The sequence below is a fragment of the Eutrigla gurnardus genome (genome assembly GCF_963514095.1).
Source record: "Eutrigla gurnardus genome assembly, chromosome: 6".
Taxonomy (NCBI): Eukaryota; Metazoa; Chordata; class Actinopteri; order Perciformes; family Triglidae; genus Eutrigla; species Eutrigla gurnardus.
This window is the reverse complement of record NC_139920.1, coordinates 7450453-7472776: the sequence shown is the minus strand read 5'-3', so window position 1 is coordinate 7472776 and position 22324 is coordinate 7450453. Positions and strand designations below refer to the sequence as shown.

The following is a 22324-nucleotide window of genomic DNA, read 5'->3' as shown; positions in this document are numbered from 1 at the left end:
CCTAGCATGGAACGTATGAGAAACAGATGCAAACAACGAACACAGCAGCTTAGATCTGTGAAAAGATAACAAATAAACTCTAAGAAAGCAGATTTGTTTACATGCCGTATCCTGTTTTAACAAGTAGTCCCCAAATAAATTAAAAAGTCCCGTAATCTTTGTTGGAAGGTTCCTTGCTAGGCCAAACACCAATCCTGAGCCTACTTCTATACTTAAAGGTGCTAAATTACAAATTCAAAGCATATCTATGATTGAGGGATTGCCTCCACGTGGCTCTCATGGCGATGGCTGAGCCGGTGGCTAGCAGCTAACAGTGCTGGCAACGCGAAAAATACGAACTGCAAACATGCAGATAGAGCAGCGTATACCTGGGGGGGAACGGAGTTACAGTAGTGAATTGTAGTAGGCTACCATCAATACATGTTATAATACATCAATAAACCATTCAGATAAATGGTTAAATCTACATTAAAGAGGTGTATTGTCTCGGCTACTCTTCTAAATCATTTTTGGAACGCTGCGCATGTTTTTCATTTGCGTGTCTATTTATTCCGCACAGTTGCAAGTGAAGAAGAGGCTACACATTGAGTATTATTATTCATTTCTGACTCACGTGATCCAAATATCTCCATGTTGTAAAGTCCAAAGTCAGCATTTATTTAAAAAACATGATAGATGTTAACATTTCCAAAATTGACAACCTGTTTTTATCTCACAAAACTACATGAATAAATACATACTTTTAGGGTGAAGAGCATTTTAAACACAACTCTATGGAAATCCAATGTTTTCTTTGAAAAACAAAATAGATGCTTCAAATGTAAAAAGATATGATATTGGTACAGCCCTAATGATAATACATTAAACCCTGCAAATGTGCTACAATTCAGAGCTTCCTGACACAAACCAGTACAAGTCTCTCAACACTGCAGGACTTTTGATGGAGCCGGGTTATGATGGCCCTGCATTCCTACGTTAGCGAGACCAGCACGGCTTTCCTGGGACGAAGTTCATCCTCCTCTAGACATGTTTTTTTAAGCTTCTCAGATTTTAGCCGTTAGCCGTTTTTCCGTGCATTGGTTGCTAGCTAAATTACACCGCCTTCTGACAGCGCGCAATAACGTCAGTCAGTCACGTGTGAGGACATTTTGGATGTTATTTTCAGTCGTTATGTATATTAAACTCTAAAATGTTCTGAGACAAAACAGTTAAATAAAAAAACTATTTTATTTTTACATTAATTTGATGCTGCTCCATCTGGGTGGGCCTACACACAATATTATGCTCCGAATTTTGAATTTAGCACCTTTAGCTCATATAAATCATATTATAACCTTGGGTTAGACAGCGAGAAAGGGCATTCAAACTTCTTTTCAATTCTTGTTTCCTGGTTGTAGCTTAATAACCTCTTAAGGGCTGTAACATACACATTACTTGCTAATTTTTATATTTGGATGCAGAAAAAACTGTCTACCTGACACCACCTCATGGGTCAGGTTCCAACTGTCGCTCTCCTGTCCTCATGTGTTTCCTCTATGACGGCTCCTCTCATCTAACAGAGCCGTTGTGGCTGCTAGCTTAGCTAACCTCTGCATGCTACTCCCCCAGGCTGCTGCCTGGACCGGCCATCTTGCTTACCCTGCTTGCTCTCTGCCTCTCTGTGATGCGACTGCTCCCTCTCTTCTTTCAGGTTCTGGTGGCTCTTTTAACATGTCAAACTCCGGGGACTTGTTCATGAGCGTGCAGTCTCTCAATGGGGACTCGTACCAGGGGGCTCAGGTGGGAGCCAACGTGCAGTCACAGGTAGGGCCGCGAGCTGCACAGCAGACAATACAGGCTCAGAACCACTTCACTTCCCAGTAGACATTTTCACTTGTCACGCAAAGGTTGGGTTATTATCATTAATTTGACTAACGACTCATTTTAAGTAACATCATTCCTCTTAAATCCGATAAACCAATTTGGCGGCAGACAAACGAGTTGAAACGGACGACACCTTCGGAAATAAAAATTACTTAGGATGTCGGAACATGATTGCAAAAAAAAAAATCTTTCATCTTTATTTTTATAGAATACCGTCGTCGAAGAGCCCCTTTGAAGCAAACCGGACACATTAAGAGAACGACTGATGAAATCCTCCTGAATTCTTGTCTGCAGTGCTCAATTCAAATCAGTTTTCTCCACTGTTTATCACACACAATGGCAAAATCAATGATGGAGATAATATTGATGAATTAGAAACGGCAGCAGCCACAAAGCTGCCGTTCTCAGCAGGCTACTTTATAATGGTAAACACCACCAATCAGCCTGAGAGACATCAGAAGTAGCATGAAAACAGTTATAACAGCATTCAATGAATTCAAGGAGCATCCGGTAATATTCTGTCTGTGATATGATTTATTTACACTATGACTGAGCACCCAACGTCAGTCTGTAACACAAAAATCATTGGACAGATCTCCGTACTGAATGTCCTGGATATGACCTGGAAAGTGCAACATTTTAAGTGTCGAGATTAGAGTTTGTATGTTAGCATTTGGTTAAAAAAACTGCTATAAATGCAACACATTAGTCAAGCTCTTGTGAGGCTAGCAACGGTTACCGTCTTGGAACAGTGCGTGAACGTGATAAAGGCAGGTCTTCTTCCCATCCCAACATTAAGTCAGGTTTTCTTGATTTTGGCTTTAACTCATATATTTGCTCTGACTTAACGTTTCATGTTGCCGTCTAAAACATCTTGCGAACATGAATATTCCCAGCTTTGCTGAATTGAAAAGCGCTCCTGGTTGGTTTATAGCTCCCACGTGAAACCGATCGATTCAACTTCATTTCCACTGCACATGATTTAACCCGGTCATGCACGCCCACATGGCAGTACTCCTGCTTGGAGCCCAGCCATCAGAAAACCTGTTGGCTTTGCTGCTGTGGCAAGTGAAAATGTCTGTGGTGAAAAAGGTCTAATCAGGCTCATACTGGTTGAAATTTAGAGCATCTTCACACTCTCAAGGGCAGGCTATCTCTCACAATGTCTTCCCCTGTTTTTTAACAAGCAGAAAGCTTTTTACCCTGAATTGTCTTTATGTTTGATTCCACCCAGTTGTCTCCGAGGACACGCTTGCAGCCGTGTACTCTTGTTGTCTCTCTCGTCGTCTTGTCATCCCTCCCTCTCTGCTCTTGTGCCTCTCCTGTGTTGACTCTGACCTTGCTTTGTTTGTTGTTTCTGGATGTTTCAGGTGGATACCCTTCGCCATGTTATCAGTCAGACAGGCGGATACAGTGAAGGACTCTCAGCCAACCAGATGTACAGTCCGCAGGGCATCAATGTAAGGATTCTGTTTTTTCTTCTTCTTTCTCTGCCAACCAATTATTTCAAAGCCATAGGGCTCAGAATGCCACTTAGTAGGACTTGTCTCTGCTCTATGGTCACCTAGTTGATTGCTTCTCTATAGCTCGCGCCACGGGCAGCATGCTGCCCGCCATACGCCGGCATGTGGCCGGCCACACACACGCAGAGCCGCCGTCTGAGCCTGTCACATTGGATCAGGTCTGGCGTAGCACCTGAAGCCACGTACAGTCGGCCGTGAGCGAACTGCACAAACAGGTGACACCTCCTGTGCCGGACTTCAAATCCCCTCTGACCACCTGACCCGTGATTATCAGCCCTGTGGCCGGAAGCTCCCATTAAAGCCGCCCGAGACACCGCCAACGCCGCCCCACTAAAAATAAACCTCACGCCACTGGAAGCAAGTCCTCGTGTGCCATAGGGGTGTGTCCCCCTCGTGTTTGTCTTATTTTGCAGCAGTTAGGGGGTAGGAGTGGGGGTTGTGGAGGGGGGTGGGGGTGGGGGGTGCTCGCTGGCGGCTGCAAACAGTAGGGAAATTCACAGCGACAAGCCGTGTCGTAAAGGGGAAAATCGATAAGACAGACACAAGGAGAGCAGAGTGTGGACTTGGGACAGCAATCCAAGTGCATTGCTCAGATCATGTTCCTGCCACACTAATGGCCCTGACAGCGAGCCGCGCTGAGAGGACGAGGACGGTCACAGCCGCGGCTGGGTTCCTCCGCTGTCGTCGTCGTCGTGCCTCAGTGGCCATATGATAATCAGATGAAATGTCTCCCGTATAAAAACATGTATGTGTATTCAAATGGGCTTCCCGGCTGCTCCGAGCTCATCCCCGCGGCCAGCTGTGCTCGCCCTGAGCGGCCGCTAACGTATGCAGGCCCTGTTCTTCCTCAGTCCTTTGACCTCACAGATACGGTTCTCCTTGGACGCCTGCTTGCTCTACCACATCTTACACTGCCACAATATGCTGTGTTATTCACTTTCATACCCTGCAAAGAAGCCCTGCGATGCATAATGTAAGAGCAGGATATCTGTCTGCCAGGCTGTTTGCCTGTGATTTATGTAGCTAAGGCTAGTAAGTTACGAATTCTGGCTCCTTCACTCGCCTTTTTTCCTGCAATGTGTGCTCCTCAGTTTTTGTCTGATAATTTTCCCAAGGGGTGGTTTCTGTCAAAGTTGTTAATCTTATTATGGTGTATACGCTATATATCATCTCAACCTTTTCTGGCCTGTTTAGGTCCTGCATTCACCTCCAAATGGATTACACTATAGAGATGCTACTGTTTTCTTAATATTTTAAGAACTAATTTATAGATACATCTAAGAATAATCCCTAGATGTCTCAGAATCCCCCAACACTTCCTCAACTCTGTGTTTCAGATATGTTGTTAATTAGATGATGTCTACTCTGCATCCAGGAAGTTTTCCAGACATCTGAAGACAGATTTTATGAGCACAGAGTGGAAAATGATGAGAGTATTTTATCAGAAATATTAAAAAAGACTGGATAATGAGTGGATACATCATGCATCCTGTGGATCATTACAGACATAATTACAACTTTACAAAACAGGCAGGGCGCCACCAAAAGTCTGCCATTCCACAATCTGACCCTTCCACTTCTGATTGCACACTACAGTCTGCCTAACAGGCTTTTGAAATGAAAGGCTGTCGTGGACTCTGATGGCTTTAAACTTCCTCATAATAATCCTAAATGCTCTAACAGGCCTGTCTCTGGCAGTGGAAAGGACCTCCATTGCTCTTATTGTATGTTCACTCCTGCTGTCAGCATCATAATTAGTGCACATGACGTTGATTGTACTTGTTTTGTTTCAGAAGTCTTTTCATAGAACTCACATATATTATTCACATTCTTTCAAATGAAAGTGACAGGAATTCATTTCAAGACAAAAACCGCATACTGCTTTCCCTCCCGTGTGTTTTCTTCATTATAGGAATTTGAGTGTGCGCCATGTGATGGGGTAGAGACTGTAATTCACTCCCTTTCTGCTTGGTTGAAAACACAATTTTATATTTCTTCATGTCAGTCTTATTCGGGAAATATTAGCAGTAATTTCAGCTTGCGTTAGCCTCCACTCCAATCCAGGAGGCAATTTGGCTTAAGGCTGTGGTGAATATCTCAAAAGCATATATCCCAGCATCCCACGCTGCGCCCGTACGCTAGCTTGCCCTCAGGAGCTCCATTCTTCGTACCTCACTGTGTTTGACCCGGCCGCACTGAGGAATGAAAATGGAAGTCATGTTTCTCTCCTTTTTTTTCTCCTCTCAGGCAAACGGCGGCTGGCAGGATGCTCCGACCCCCTCATCAGTGACTTCACCCACAGAAGGACCCGGAAGCGTTCACTCTGACACCTCCAACTGATCCTCCCCCCTCCTGCTTCCTAACTTCCTCCACCATGGCGCCCCCTCCCCTCCACATCTCCCAAAACTTGGGCTCAAACCCCACCGGGACTGGACGTGACATACTGTACGTAGTCACGCGGCAGGACACAGCTGGGGTCTGGGATGACATTTACGGACAAATATTTCACTTTTCCTATCTGGACTACGGCAGCATCGTTAGCGGCCTGCGTAGGGGACTCGTATCCACACTTCACAGTTTGTACAGTTACCACTTGATGTCCATGTTGCCTCTTTGTATTTCTCTTACGTCATATAGTCACACAGTTAGCAGCATAAAGCCCCCCCGCCTCTTGTAAATTCAAATGCTTCCACACTACCTCTATTGGAAATAACTACAGAGAAAATTTCAAAAATGGTTCCGGGTTTTACAAATTTTTTATAATTACTGGGATTTTACAGTACATCGCACCACGCCCTGTCAACGCCTCAGTCCCTGTTCACACAGTTCTGTTCATCTATCGTGCCAAAGTTCAACCCTGGAGGTGAATTTTGATAATGTTGCGTTTTTACGTCCTTCCATTATCCATGCCATACTCTGTGAAGTATTATTATGTTAGTCCATTCATGATAGTCAGGTAATAACTCAATTTATATAGTTTGTATTCAGAACTTCAGACGATGAGATATGAGACATTTTATATGTTATCGCCAGAGAAGCAGGTTTTCTGCTCGGACGGAGGACAAAAAAGCAGAGAATTCACCATTTTTATGCAAGCAATTAAAACATTGAGCGCGACTCCGTCATGCTTGTTGGCTGCATCCACAATATTCAGAGAAAATTTGACCTGAAACGCTAAATGACGACGACATGAGCGGCAATTACGGCACGTCAATACTTATCAAAGCACAATAACATTTAATGATTGAACTCAAAGGGTAACATTTTGTAAATGTCGCAGAGAAAACAACACAGAGGAAATGTATAAGATATAACTATAGGAGTCATGTATGGCAGAGAGTGCACGTTCAGTATCGGACATCGTTAGTGTGTATCAGTGAGATTGGTAGAGCCAAATACTGCTGGTAACCAAATCCAAAAGAAGAAAGTTGTAATTCAGATTTTTAAAGTGCCACGTTGTTGGGGTGACATTGGAACACATTGCATGTTCGCTCTCTGAATTCACTTTTCATTCATGGAATTACATTTGTGTGACAATGCCGAGAGCCCGGTGGGACACTTTGAGTTTTTGCGTTTGCTGAAATTAAATTATTCTTAACATGATACAAATTTCCTTTTTGTTTGTGAGCAAAGCAGCATTTTCTCTGCTCAAAATATCTAATTTCGGGTGCTCAGGACTGTGGCACATATATAAATCCATACGCAGTCAGTGCTGAAAAAAAACGTGGTTACTTGTTTCGTAACCCCTGTTCTCTGATAACAGCAAGAATATTTGGAAGAGAACTGCAGTGTTTGTATTTTCAGAGTCCCTTCACTTTTTTTGTTTTTGTTTTAAAATGACACTCAAAAAAACATCACATCCGTCAACACAGACCAATCCAAAATGTGAAATTAAATTTGTGACCTTTGTTGTATGTACAGTATCGTGTGTGGTCTAACATGTATACGAGATATCAGCATTTGCATACTTTGATACCAAAAAAAAAGGCAGAATTTGTATCCTCAACATTGGGATCAGCTTTATTGACATTTTCTTTTTCCTCTTTTCATAGGATTTTATTATCTACGGTACTAGCGAGCGTCTCAATGCTCTAGTGCTCTGTATTCAAAGCCAAAAAATGCAGTTGGAATACAGAAGTGTTTATATAAATTAAAAACGGAAACAAATACCCTGATGGCACACAAATCCAGATAATGTTTGGATATATTTTTATGTCTCCATTTTGTGAATAACTCTTTTTGTTGGGGTTTTCATTTAATATTTGCTTTGCTACAGGACAGTTTCTTTTTTATGCTACCATTATATGTGGATTAGCCCAAGAATGCTCTATATACAGTATGTAGATATGCACCTTTACTCTTTTCTTTTTTTTCTTTTTTTGCATTTTTGGACAGTAGCCATTTTAACGCAGCCTGATGGATTTCCAGATGGATTTAAGGTGAAATCCTTATTGTGATTTTGTACTCAGACCACCAAAACAAGCCGGCCTCTAAGGCGGCTACTGTCCGACCGAAGGTGACGTGAAAAGTTAGCGTTAACTTTGCCCTCGAGCATTGTTTTTTTTAGCTGAACCGAACCCTTGCGGAATACAAAAATTCAGTCCCGAGATCCCCCAACTAGTCATGCAGCCTGAAACCACAGGTCATTTTGAACAGTTGTCAGTGTGTTTGTATTTATTACACATGTATGAAATCATGGATGTTTCAGAGCTGCTGTCTGGAGGTCAACCACGGCATGATCACGCCAAACAAAACTCATATTCGGATCATTCGGAGCGGCTCCTCCTCGACTCACCGGCTCAGTTTTACAGTCGAGGGGGTCCAGCGCCGTGGAAGTGATGCACAGAACCTGCCTCAGTCGCGTCTCCTCAAGTCATTGGAGTGAATTGACAGCACCGGCCATGCAAGGCAAACAAAAGGATTGTTTTTGCACCCCCTTGAAAAAAGAAGGAGAAAAAAAACGCTTAACTCTACTTTTCACATTGCCTGTCAAATATTATCGAAGCTTCATGTAATGATGCTTTTTAGTTTTTGAATATAAAAGGAAAAGAGACATGAAAAGAAAAGCGAACAATTTGTAAAACATAAAATGTTTTATTTGTTGCATGTCTTTTTGTTCTTCAATAAAATAACGTACTGCAGTGTTTTGAATGTTAACTTCTTTTTTATAAGGATTTCAGAGTGAAATCGTGGAGCCTTTTTTTCTTGACAGGTTTTAACTTTTAAGATCTCTGCGTATGTAAAAAGGTATCACATGGAAAACTATTGTCTTTTTAATTCCAATTCAAAACCTGTTTTTTTTTTTTTCTTTTCTGTGGAGAAAAATAGCTGAAAGGTGTAGGTTTTATGGTCTCTTAATTTGTACTGGCAATGCGTATCCCAAATAAATAGTTTCTTTTGTTGCATAAATTGCAGTTTTTGTCGTTTTTCATGTGCTTTCTGTCAACTTTCCTCACAAACGCGCGGCTGAATTTCATCTCAAACTTGTGCACGGTGTCTCCTCCAGACTTTTGTAACAGGGTCAGGAGTCACTGTAGGATACAAGTTTACACGTCGTAGACTTGTCAGTCCAACACCTCTGGATAACATTGCACGTCCCTACTTGCAACTATGCTGCTGCTGCTGCTGCACGCGGGCGTTTTATAACCACTAACGTAGCGCCGGAGCTCGGCCGAGGGTGTGAAGGGGACATTTTCACAGTTTTCGACGTGAGTGAAAGCTGTGTGCTCCCGGCAGACAGACCCGCCCCCCCCCCCTCCCCCCACAACTCATCCTCTTGTCCCCACACCCAGCTCTCCCTCCAAGGCATGGTTAATGTGCGTTCCCTGAAAGAGGCAGAATCCACACTTATCTCTCTCCTCCAGATAAACCAGACAGGATGTCTGATTCTGCTCCTCCAATTCATCCGTCCCAGGGAGAAGGGGGAAAAAAGAAGGAGGAAGGGGTTGAAACATTAACTCGTGGATTAGGAGGCGCTCCCAGAAGCATCCAAAATCAGAGAGCGTGACGGAGACTGTGGGAGTGACATACGCAAACATGATCAAGTGTAATTACATGGAGAAGCCTCCTTGTTTCTATCAAAGGGCCACTGTTCGAGGCATGAAAGGCAAGAACTGCTGGACTCGTTTAATTTATTCATGTGCTCCTACCGAGCAAAAAAAGGCCATTGTACGGCTGATTCAGTCATTACATGGTGAAAAGGTGTAAATCCCATTTGGAGTAAAATCACTATACGTTCTTTTGAATGTCTGATTCCTTTAACAAATGGATACCGTACTATGTCATGACAAACACAGGTTTCTTAAAGAAGACTACACAGATCATCAGAATCAGGATGATTTGATTTATTAGGTGAAGAGTAATAAATGAAATGTAACCTGTAAAAATAACACAATATTATCTTTTCATTGTGTTAAAGATCACTCGTGCAAAAATGTAATTGGCTTGTATTCATAGAGCTGCAATAATCCAAAATCCAATGAAAAAACAATTTCTTTCTCTGCTCAGGTAGACATTACTATATCTATACGCTATATCTTCACATAGCAAATCATTTCTGCTGCTCTATGAATGCTGTTTGTTGTATATTGCTCCTAAAATAACGGGTGAAATGACTGTAGTTTGAAAGGGGTCACTTGAGTGATGAATACCGACTCTGAAGTTGCCCTCTACTCTACAGAGCAGGTTTTACAGCCCACCACCCATAGCCAGAGTTGGTGGAGACAAAACAGAGCCAAACAGAGAAGGAATGTTGAATTCATTGTTATATCCACCACCTGTTAAGGGCGAAGGTGAGTAACAATTAAAAAAAAGAAAACATATAGACTGACACAAAAATAATTCCCCTATATCATCACTTCTGACCCACTAGAAGTCTACAGAGACTCCGCCCTCTGCCTGTATTTTCTCCTTGCTCTTATTTTGTTGTGTCCGGGACTCTTCTGGGCATCAGCAAAGATCACTTAGGCCCAGTGGTGTTGTAACCTCCAGCCAATCAGCAGCCGGTTCTCAATCCCAGGTCAAACACCACAGTTTTGTCACGCCCCTCGGCCCACCGGGGCTCCCAGACCCTACAGGCCTGATGCAGACATCAGAGCATCACAGACATCACAGACCCTGGATACATGGGCGTTACAGCGGGTGATTAAAACCACCCAGAACATCATTGGTACCCATCTAGTGACACCGGCGACAAGAGGTGCCTACGGAGAGTACAAAGGATATTAAAAGACGAAACCCACCCAGCCGCAGCCTGTTCACCCTGCTGCCGTCTGGCAAGAGATACAGATGTATCAGCTGTCATACCAGCAGACTTCAGAGCAGCTTCTTTCCTCAGACTGAGACTAAATTCATCCTCCACCCTCCACAGTGTGATATTTTGGGGGGTTTGTGTGTATTTTTTTATGTAGCAATCATGGGACTACAAACTAAATTTTGTTGTGCAAGTTGAACAATGACAATAAATTGAACCATGAACAAACAGCAACCAGCAATGTGACCCTATTATACATTTTCAACTCTTTTGGATCACATCCATGGTCATATTGTGCACCTATTGAACAATATAGGCTGAACAAAATTACAAAAAATCTATTTTGTTGTATTTGTATTTGAATTTCTTTTACCCAAAATCTAATATCTTTCTTTCCTCCCAACTTTCTGTTCCGTCTGCCGATCCAGTTTCATTCAGAAATGCATCATGGGACGGAAGCTACATTCTCTTTAAACAGCAAAAAGGTGATGGGCAAAAAGGCTGCACATTTGATCATCTTATATAACTACAACTTATGAACACAAACGGAACAGCTACATTTGTAGAGTCATGCCATGATTTCAGATTATCCCAGCTGTATGTCACGCCTCTTTCTAGGGGCCCACAGCTCACAGGGCCCTTCTAGCGCATTAATCCGGCCCTGGTTGTCACTCAGACTGCACACGCCAACAAGCTGTAATAACGGCGCTACATACCTTCTTATGAAATAACATAATCGAAAAAATATCTCTCTCTGACTTGCTAAATCATGAGAAAAAGCATCCTCATAATTTCTATTTCAAAACTTTAAAAAAAGAAAAAGCTTCATCTGTAATTTAGATTTGCAAAAAGCTTAATTGCTCTTTTACATAAAGCATCAGACCTCTCAATGTGATGTGAGGCGGGGGGTAGTCTTCTTTGGCCACATCCTCGTTGGTTTGGTCCATCTCATCGGAGCATTCTCACCGCTGGAGTTTCATATCAATCATCCTCAACCAGACCACAATGCATGTGGCACGTTGGCTCAGGGCCCACATTATATCAATGACAATAACAAGGCTCATAAGGCCCCATACACAACGCTTAATGTGCATCAGTTATGTCAACGCCTGCCAGCATGATACGCACACACCGCGGCGGCACACATGTGCCCGAGGGGAGGAGCGCTGAAGCAGACGATGCAAGGTCTGAGGGCCCGGCGTAATGGTGAGGCTTTGTCTCAAGGAGCCTCGGTCCACATTAATATGACAAAGCAAGTCTTCTCACCATCACAGCTCATGAAATAACTCCAGAAGAGAAGGTTCAGCAGGAATAGGGTCAAGTAATTACTGACTGTGGATGTGTTGCAGATTTAAAAAAATTTGGAAACAGCTCAGTTTGGCAAAAACTTGCAACTTTCGTGTTGCCGTACACCACCCACAGATCTTTAATGAATTCCTCTGATCCAAACTTTCATAAAGAAGACATTTGGAAAAGATTTCACAGATCAGCGTGTGTCATCGTGGCCTTTCAAGTTTTTTCAACCGTGGTACATTTGAATTAGACTCTGCAGTAAATTTGTGCATTTGGGGTGTGGGAGTTTAAGGCTGTAAACTGGTTCTTTATATTTGCCTAAAGCTTTCATAATAAGCAAGATGTGGACCTTATCGTGTTCTTCAATTATAGGAAGGGAGGGGAAGGGAGAAAAAACCTTTAAAACAGTGCCAAGAGTTGTTCTTATTAAATAAATGAGAAAGTTATCTCTCCAAAACATGAATCAAAAACAGAAAAAAACATTTTGCGCTGATGATCAAGGACATTCAGATACACTGCTGTTGCAATAATTATGGCGCTGGCATCCAACAACAAAAGTAGGCCCGCTCATGTGGATTCTCATGCAGCTGTGAGCTAATTTGTTTTGAGTTTGTGTCTGTGTTTTCATCTTCTTAAATGTTTTTCCTGCATTTCTGGACATAAAGCCGCTTGACACATTTGGTCACTGCAGTGTGTCGCTTTAGAGGGAACTCCTGTCTTTTCATAAAATAGCAATGCTGATTATGTTGTCAGGATGGATTTATGTCTGGTAAAAAAAACTGTCCAGTCCCCCTGCTCTGTGTACTCCGCTATACTGTATATTGTAATTTAGGAGGCAGCTGTCATATTGAGTTTTCCCATTATCCGGCTGTACGGCGAGGCTCAGACTCAGACTGAATGCACTGGGTGTGACTGTGCAATCTCCCTCTCTATCTCACACAAACGCAATCTTGATTTATGGATTCAAATTAATATTTAAATTAATAGTCAAAACAGAAGGCGGTTTAAGCATTCTGTGTTTACAGAATGAGCCTGTGGCGGGGTGGTGGCTGCCAGCAGTGACGCGCTGCTGACCCCTCATGGTCTGTGTGACTTGGGTGTCTTTCAAAGGCTCTTCGTCAAACTGTACAACCGATATAGAAGTTGTTAAACCTGCATTTTAGGCCTTTCTAACCATTGTTGCTCACTGTTTACTGACTGTTTCATTTTTGATCGAAGGGTTTGAGGGTGTTGTTTTTTTAAATAATATTTTGGAAGTTCAACCTCAATTCCGATTTTAAGTCTATAATAAAATGTGCAGCCAAAATACAGACACCATTAACGACTGTTAAATATTTCAATCTACACTGTTAATACAACAAGATTCTTTTTTTATTTTAATCTACGGAGGAACCTTTTGAAGCTCTGTGAGGAACCTTTAGAACCGCTGTAGTAATTAAAAACAAATAAATTTAAAAAGACTACTACTAAAAAACATAATAATAGTATAATATCAGTAGACCATTTTTGATATTATTATTATTAATGTTATGTTGAGTATAAATGTTGAGTTGACAATTTTCTCAGACAGTTCAAAATCATGGAAGAATTAAGTGAGACAAATTCAAGTACAGGATTTATGGGGCAAAAACAAGCTTGTTATCCTGGTTCCTGCAAAGAAATGCATCAAAATCAAAGGTGTTGATAATCACATATCTGACATGTGTTTCATTATGCAAATAACCATTGAAATGGTGAAACAGAATTGTGGCATGAATTACACATGTTCATAGATTTAAAAGTGAATAATTCACATTAAGAAAGTTGCATTTTGCAGTATAACTGTTGAAGTTATACTACAAAGAAAATTACATAATTAATAAGACTACACAGTCACGAGTCTCATAAGTGAAGCTACGATGTCGCCGTGTTCGGTACCAGGATCTAACGTTGCTCTCAATAACAACTCTCTCTGTCTTTCACATGACGGAACCAAGCTAACTTAGCTAGCTTGGCTAGCTAGCAAGCCAGGCTAACGCCGTGTTGGTGACGTACGTTGTGAGAGATGACAGATGTAGTTCTCTGAGCGGTTTCACACGAAACTAAATGATATTTTGACAAACAACAAACTTAGACTTTATTGATGTCCAAAATTTGCTTTTAAATTGACAAACATCAATTCATGGGACAATTCAAACAGGATCAAAACAATGATTTGTCTCTGACCAAATGTTTGTCTATGAATACCGTACATTTTAAGACACCAGAAAAGGCGTGACTCAATTTTGCATCTGTGCCAAAAAAAAATAAGATAAAATAAAATAATGTGGTTTGGTTTTACTAGATTTCTAGTAAATATAATGTATTATGTAGATTTCTTTCACCTTAAATTACACATGGTAAAATAATTTTCATGATAAGAAGTTTGCTGAAATGTGACTTAATTTTCACCGATAGGCTACTGCGTTCAGGCTTTCTGAGGCAGCAAGAATGGATCATATCCAGAGCCAGACGCAACATGCTAGTTTTATGACAAGGAGTACATTGATATTTTAATTGCTTAATACAGAGCAGACTGTCAGAGACTGGCACTGAGCATGCGCGAGGAGTGAGAGAAACCGTGAAAGCCAAGCTCCGCGGAAAAGTTTGAAAGTGGCTTTTTTCAGGGAAAAACAGTAGACCAATAAATGGAAAGAATAGTATATGAGCAAATAGAAAATCATTTCTGTATAAATGATTTGAACACAGATCATCAACATGCATACAGGAAGTGGCACTCCACAGCTACTGCACTAACCTAAATGACTGATGAGTGGCTGAAAGAAATAGATGCAAGTAAGATAGTTGGATCTGTTTTATTAGATTTCAGTGCTGCTTTTTATATTATTGACCATAGATTATTAGTGAATAAACTACAATGTTACGGCTTTGATAGGGGTTCTGTTGCCTGGATCAATAGTTACCTCACAAATAGGAAATACTGTGTATAGTTTAATGGGAATTGTTTAATTTTTTCAGAAATTAGGGTTATGAGCTGTGGAGTGCCGCAAGGGAGTTGTTTCGGACCACTTTTATTTTCAATATTTACAAATGATTTACCTTTAATTCTAAACCATGCTTCCATTGTATGCAGATGACTCAACCATTCATCCGGTAGCGTCAACATCAAGAGATCTTGAAAAGGTTTTAAATGAAGAGCTCGTACTAATTAGAAAATGGGTTAACATAAATACATTGGTTCTTAACATAGAAAAGACAAAATGCATGGTATTGTGCTCTAGACGGGGAGGGAGAGTAGAGACAAAACTGCAGATAGGCTACAGGTAGCTCAAAACAAAGCTGCTCGTATAGTGCTCAACTGCTCATACAGAACGACAGTATGTGAGATGCTTAATAAATTGAATTGGTTACCAGTTAAAGGTAGGTTACACTACTCTCTTGTTAGTTTTGTGAGAAATATAATTAAAAAAAAGAGTCCTGTTAGTTTATTTAATAGTTTAATGTTTTCTCGTGATAGACACAAATCTACACGGCAGTCATCAGAGAGGAGATTTTTGTTGCATTGCTTATAGAACAGGGACTGGGCAGAGAACACTGCATTACAGAGCAATGGTAGCATGGGATTCTTTACCACGTTTTCGGTTAATGAAACAAGTAAGATGGATTTTAAAATCAAATTTAAATTGTATTTGTTTACACAAGGTGTTGCATGATTGTTTTTTTTTATTATTTTTTTTTTATCATCCTCTTCCAAAAAGAGGCTATGTACCTTTACATCTCATAAGGGCACTATTACTATGGGTTGATCAGAGGATAAAATAACCAACTTAAATCAAGTAATGATTTTCATTTCCTCTTTTTATGTTTTGTTTGTGTAGTATGCTGAATGAATGCATGCTTATTTCTAAAAATGACAAAGCAATTTGTAATTTTGACCACAGGTAGAACAGCACTCGTCTGTGGATGAGATAGCTGATGTGGATCAATAAACAATAGGCAATAATAAACAATGTGGCTGTGACCGCAGTGTCAGGGCAGTGAGAGTAACATTACTACATGTGAGCCTCTCCGGGGAGTGCAATTTAAATCCCTGCCTGCATATATGCTCCTACAACTCTTAAATGTTTTCTTTATTGCACATCATTGTGTTCAATGGGATGCAGGGAACTCAACAGATCATGAAACAAAAGTGAAGTACGTCCAACAAACCTTTATCTGTTCCACCTCTCTTTCTTAATTGTCAATCAGAAATGGTCAGTAAAATAGGAACTCCTAAGTAGACGATGATTCATTTAACAGTCAGTATCAGATCTGATAACAGAAAACAAGATAACATTCGTTTAGCGTCAAAGTTGGTCCTTTTTAATAATTTTCACTGGCATCCGTAAAAAGTAGTTAAAAAATTGCAAGTACGTGGACCTTGAGTGAAGCTTCCTTTTCAGCAAATGGCAGTGAAATGCTGCAGCTAACACATATCATTAATAAGTTATGCAATCATTGTCAAACAACATGCTTTAAAATACATGATAAAAATGATACACATGAGCGATCCACACTGAGGCCAGACTTTTTGACTTCTCGTAAAGCACAGTTATTAATAACTCTAACGAGGGCTCAGCTCTGTTCAAGTGTCCGAGTGAACCATGACAGTGGGCCAGCATCAACAATATGAAACAGCTAAAGTGAGTTTCATCATTTACTCCTTTACACACGGAGCAAGAGGTTGTTGAAGGTTGTGTAATAATGGCAGCCCATTTTTTTGCACTTGAGAGTGCATTGTTCACAAAATGTCCCTTTTGGCTCTGTAAGAATGTGTAAGTCCTTTCCCAGGATGCACTTTGCAGGTTCCAGATAGTTTTTAGTCAAGTCTACACCAACAATTCTCCTCTGTTCTACTTTTTAAGAGCAAAAATGCAAGAACAAAACTGTACCTTACTTGTTTTGAGAAGACAGATCTTCACTTATTTAATATCAGCAATCCCTCACAGACCATTGTAATTTGAGCCGGGTAAATTAAATGTCGATGTACTCTTCTCGTAAAAGAGACGTAAATCACGACATACAACATACCATTGTTTTTGGCCAATTTCTGCAGATCATGTGTAAGATAGTTTCCCTATATATTTATTTGGCTGCTATAGTTCCATTAATTGCTCAATTTAATTATTATTCTATTACTACAGCAAAGTGATCAATAAAGGCACGATTATTTTAGTGGACAAACTAACTCAGTCACGTCTCATGGTATGTTGATGATGGAAACCACTGGCCGCAGTTGAAGAAAACATGGAAAACAGGCATCAGAAATCTAAGAATCCATCTTCAGTGTGCTTTGTAAATGGCCAGCGTTAATGTGAACTATAGTGTGGTTTGTAGCAAATTACAAAAGCATGAAAAAGCTGCATAAACCTCTCTCTTTGGGTGACAGTTTGGCAGAAAACTCAACTTAACCTTTCTGTTTTGGGAGGTTTGCTGCATGTTGCCTGTTAGGTCTTTGTTTATAATTTAGACTCATCTGTGAATGCAACTGTGACCTTGTGCAGCTTTGAGCTGTCTCAGCAGAGCGTCTGACCACGGTGGCTGACACAGCGAGACGTCTGCCTGTTTGGGGACAGAGGGTGTATGTAGGTCAGCCACGGGCCCGCATGCTGTGACAGCAGCACGGTCACTGTGCTGTGCAGCAGGACAGGGATTAGAGCGGACAGAGGGAGCCGGCGTGGAGTGAGGCCCCCCTCACACGTCAGCACCAATACTTCCTCATTTGCCCCCTTAAACACTTTGACATTATCAGGCCACACAGAGCAACGTCCACCCTCATTATTCTCACCTTTGGTACCGCAGCAAAATGGGCAAAGAGAAGCAAGAGAAGCAGAAACCGGCAGAAGTAGTGAACAGACGTCAGATCATGGTGCATGTCTGAAATGTTGGGATGGTCATTTGATGGTTGGACTCTTACGTCGAGACACGTTAACTGATGATCAATTACAACAAGGATACAGTTATGACAATACAGAGCTGTGTAGACAGCACACGATTATACAAATAAACTACTGGTAAAGCAGTCACACAGGTTACTTGTTTTTTTTTTTTTTAAAAGGCCTGATTTAATTTGAAAATTTGCAGAATTATTTCTTTCCTCAAGTACATCGATAGAATCAAGAAAGTGATATAATGTATTGATTTAGCAACCAAGTAGTTATTTTAGTACAGCTTTTATTGAACAAAAAAAGAAAAGGTGAATGGTACAGTTTTAATACAAGCTCTTCCAATCCCTCAAATGGTGGCATACTGCCATCTAGTGGCTTGGGCGATGTATCAAAGATGAACCATGATGTTTGCAAATATTTACATTTTAAATTTTAGATTATTTTGTACTAAGAATGTCAGAAAAACAGCTTTAGAGAGAACAGAGTAATGGTTTGGTAGAAGTGGGTCTTCTATGAAAACAATGGTGAGTAGTAATTATAAGGAACGGTGGATGAACAAATAAGAAAGAGGGAGCTCATCGGTTATATGGATGCATTGAACCGGATGCAGATTTGATGTTTGTCTTGATGCTGCTTGGCATTTTTCCTGAGAAAAAAACAGAGAGAATTAATGCTTGGTTACTACTTTTTGCATTTGTGTCCTCAAAATCCTAGTTCAGCACACATCAACACATTGTTTTTATTATGTTGTGCACGCAACTTAAAAGTAACTTAAGAGTATGGTGCATAACCATTAAAGAATGTATTTTAAACACTGTAATTATTAAATTATTTTAGAAATGTAATGTAAAGACCCTGTCCACCTCGAACCCATTCACATCCCAGAGAAATGTAAAGCATCAATTTATAGTAACTGAGATAACATGTTGTTGTGTTATGACATTATTAACTAAATTAAATTGAAATGGTACAAATATCCCCAGAATTACACACATGCACATTGCTTGCTCCTGGGTGATGTTGGGAATTTGAAAGAAATAATGAGCGTGTTCTAGTCCTTCTCAATGTGTAAAGTGTACTGAGATAGGTTCTGTTGTGATTTGATACTAAAAATAAAATTGAATTGAATGCACAGGGTGGTGAAGAGCAGCAGGTGCTCGGTGTTTATAAGTGGGGCTGTACGAGGCACCTATCCATAGTCGCTGTCGTTGGTTGGTTAGACTTTCTCTTCGTCTGTCATTTTGACGGAAAGGGTTGTAAAAATTCTGTTCTCATTTATTATTACCCATCATTTTAATTTTTTAAATTATAATAAGACATAACACAGCCTTTTTGTCAAATTCAAGGACTATCTCCTCCTGGTCCACCAGTAGTCCGCTCTCTGTGCGCACACGGGAAAAAAATCTGGTGTTCATACACAGCCATGGCTCTGTAAATGTGGAACAAGCAAGGGGGATCGGACTGTGCTGCTAGGGTTGTACCCAATGTCACTTTTCTTTTGAGTTTTTTAAATGAAGCTTATATTGTCAGTTAATCCAACTGAGCGCCTCCCTTTGTGTGGGCGGCAGTGGGAGAGCAAACATCTCGTCAGTTTGTTTGCCCGGTTTGTGAAAACAAAACTGGGGGAAAGCCAACCGCCATCTACGTTGGTAAAAGTCTGACTATAGATAAGTAACTCATAGAACCCCACTTGACCTTTCTCTTTGACATCAGTACAAACTCAGAGTCCAACACCAACAAGAATCACTCAAAAGTAGTGAAGGTGAAATACTAACCCAGCTCTCCAGGTCTCCTACCTGGCTGCCCTTGCTGCTGTGGAGCCACAGGTCCTCCCATACCCACTTGCTGGCTTGAACCACCACCAATGGTGACCTGCTGTAAGGTTGGACCTCCAGTCATCATGGACCCTTGTCCTGGATGTCCAGAGGCCACTGGACCTGGAGGTCTACATTTGGAAAGCCCCTTTCCAAATGCCACAGCTCCAACCAATGCGTTTGTGTCAGCGGGGTTGAAAGACGCTTTGTTCTGTCGTATTGCTGAGAGGGGGGGGGGGGGGGGGGGGGGGACCTCACGTGTCAACATATTTAAATGTATAAATACATTTTTCATTTAAAAACAGTGAAATTGCAACACACCTGCACTCTCTGCATCTCTGTCGTCACGAGGATTGTTAAGCTTCTCCAGCAGATTGGAACACAGTTTATTCAACGTCTGGATCTGTTTCTGTTGATAAAAATATAAACAACGGCGAGTTTGAACTGTGAAAAATACTCTAAATTACTTTTGAATTAGAGTAAGACAGCATTGATCCACTCAGTCCACACGACAGCTAACTGACCTGTGCCGCCTCTGGGCCAATTCGCGCTGCCTCGACACTCAGCTGTTTCTCCTGCTCTTCAACCTCGGGGTCAGGCTTGGTCCGCAAGTAGTCTGGTACAATCTCATGGCTGAACACTGGGACACGCTGCTCTGTCAGTTTCTGTGGGGGAACAAGCAGAGGCCATAAATGGACAGGTCGGAGAGGATGCTAAAAAAAAAATGTGTCAGGAAAGTGGACACATCAGGCAGTCAGTGGCTTTGATACTCACCGCTAAATCCTCATCTCGGTCTGGAGACAGAAGTAGTGGTATTATAACCTGGTTGCGAAAGGATGGCGTCTTCTCGTTCTTGAGGAGTTTGTTGATAGTGTTCAGCTGACCGGATAGCAGAGCGAAGTTGTCCAAAACCGAAGGCCTGAATGACACAAAAACACATCACAAATCCATACATATTAATGACAAAACATCAGAGCATCTTGTGTCACACATATGAAGTTGTTTCACCTCATTGTTTAATGATGTACAAGCGCTTATCAGCTGACGAGGTAATGAGGGTGCCACGATATCTATTTAAGGGTAAAGTTAGAACGTTTGTTAGAGTAGAGATGGCATTTCACTACCCCCATCGGATAAATGAATAATTTAAAAAATATTTCAGATTTCAAGATCATAGGGAGAATCCACACTAACATTTGGTCCAGCTATTGTTTATTTAATATAACATAATTCAATCTTAGCTTGAGAATTTGACCAGAGAGACAGGAGATGTGGTATCCAGAAATGCATGTTAGTTCATACAAAACTAATTTTCAAAGTCTTGATGTGACCTTTGTTACATATTTGTTGGCTATGAAACAGAAATTGGTGCAAACTTGTATTTAGATAAGATTTCCCCTCTATATCCCACGGCACAGACTGATATCTAGAAGTCGTAAGTTAAATGCTTTACTCACCATGTTAATCGCTCGTATTCATTTTCCAGCTTGTAGATGAAACTGTGAAGAGCGTTTTTGACGTGTGCTACCCGAGAAATGAGAGACTCCACCGCCGCCTCCAGCTGCTTCTCCTCGCGTTGCTGAGGGAATGAAAGAGAAATACTGCGTTCAACAAACAAACCTCAAATACACACCGAGCACACCAAACTATTCTAGCCACAGTCTCCGTCACATTAACGTTAGTTCGCTTTTACATTAGCGTTGACTTCATTGTAATGTTAGTCTGACGTCGCCTAGCTTAAATGCGACCTAACATAACGTTAGCGGTTACCTGTTAGCCAGCTAGCTAGCTGCTAGCTCTACAAGTCAATCAGAAGCAGCTTTACAAGCGTATACGGGTGAAGGTTCAATGCAAATATCAATGAATTATTCAACACGGTATCATACTGCAAATAGCAATACACGGACACAATATCATTACCTGCATTGTTGAACTTCTAGCTAACGGTGAGATGCTAAAAGTCAGGCAAGGAAGAAACACTTCCGGATAACTTTTTCAAAATAAAAGCACGTTTTGAATCTGAAGAAACGCTTTGCATTTATTTTCACTGCAAATACTAAAACTTGCACTTTACTTGAGTATTTCAATTGTATTTAACTTTATACTTTTTTTTTATTTTTTACTACTTTTGTCTGATAGCTAGACAATCTAGATATTAATTGGCAATTACGGCTTAAAGCCATTATTTAAATCATGTCGCATATCGAAGTATAGTATAGTAATGCATATTTTCAGTTCAAGAGCGGTGCTTTTTGCATAACAATATTATGCCAAAAAATCTTGAGTGTGAACTCAGTTTCAACATTTGAAGAGGTCTGTTTAGGGGCCAGATTGTTAACATGCTCTGTGGGCCCTCAGTCTTCTGTCACCTTTCAATAATAATGATAACAATAACTTTTATTATCATTAAATGGCTGTTTAGCCTGGCATATTATATTTAATCAGAAAAAAATAATATATAAAATACATGAAATCAGAGAAAGGCCAAACAACCTGGTTCATTCATCAACCATTTCTTTGCTTATCAAAGATGAGCCTGGAAGATATTCAGCTCAGGCAGTAAAAACATACAAATAAAAACTACAAAAGTATTACATGTTTTGGCATCATCAAGGTAACCTGAATCTTAATTCATGTTTTATTCAGAAGGAACAATCAAGCAGGCACAGAGAG

At 40.8% G+C, this 22324-nt stretch overlaps 2 protein-coding genes across 5 annotated transcripts in view; one reads left to right on the top strand and one right to left on the bottom strand.

The window, feature by feature from the left end:
* The window catches only part of pbx1b (pre-B-cell leukemia homeobox 1b), a 63431-nt gene extending 54652 nt beyond the window's left edge, over positions 1-8779 (top strand). For 2 of the 3 annotated variants that reach the window (XM_084010921.1, XM_084010920.1), the window contains exons 7-9: positions 1691-1803; positions 3234-3323; positions 5634-8779. In XM_084010921.1, the coding sequence (XP_083867047.1) occupies positions 1691-1803; positions 3234-3323; positions 5634-5726 (296 nt within the window). In that variant the 3' untranslated portion in view covers positions 5727-8779. The remainder of the gene's footprint in view (positions 1-1690; positions 1804-3233; positions 3324-5633) is intronic. The other variant, XM_084010922.1, reaches the window with a different exon arrangement.
* A 9327-nt stretch (positions 8780-18106) lies between these two features.
* On the bottom strand, positions 18107-21641 carry med8 (mediator complex subunit 8). Of its 2 annotated transcripts, none has more exons than XM_084011348.1 (7): positions 21572-21641; positions 21109-21230; positions 20426-20570; positions 20176-20316; positions 19973-20060; positions 19634-19873; positions 18107-18483 (listed from the first exon to the last, which is right to left on the bottom strand). In XM_084011348.1, the coding sequence occupies exons 1-7, from the start codon at positions 21575-21577 to the stop codon at positions 18413-18415; spliced, it is 813 nt and encodes a 270-aa protein (XP_083867474.1). In that variant the 5' UTR covers positions 21578-21641; the 3' UTR covers positions 18107-18412. The 2 variants fall into 2 exon arrangements, with proteins under 2 accessions (XP_083867474.1, XP_083867473.1); XM_084011347.1 differs by having other exon boundaries at positions 18108-18483; positions 19613-19873.
* Between the last annotated feature and the right edge of the window lie 683 nt (positions 21642-22324).

Excerpts from the sequence above, each read along its gene's own strand:
- med8 (XM_084011347.1), bottom strand. Across the intron at positions 20,317-20,425 it reads ACCGAGATGAGGATTTAGCG|AAACTGACAGAGCAGCGTGT; the intron begins GTGAGTATCAAA and ends GTTCCCCCACAG. Across the intron at positions 20,061-20,175 it reads TTGGCCCAGAGGCGGCACAG|AAACAGATCCAGACGTTGAA; the intron begins GTCAGTTAGCTG and ends TTTTATCAACAG.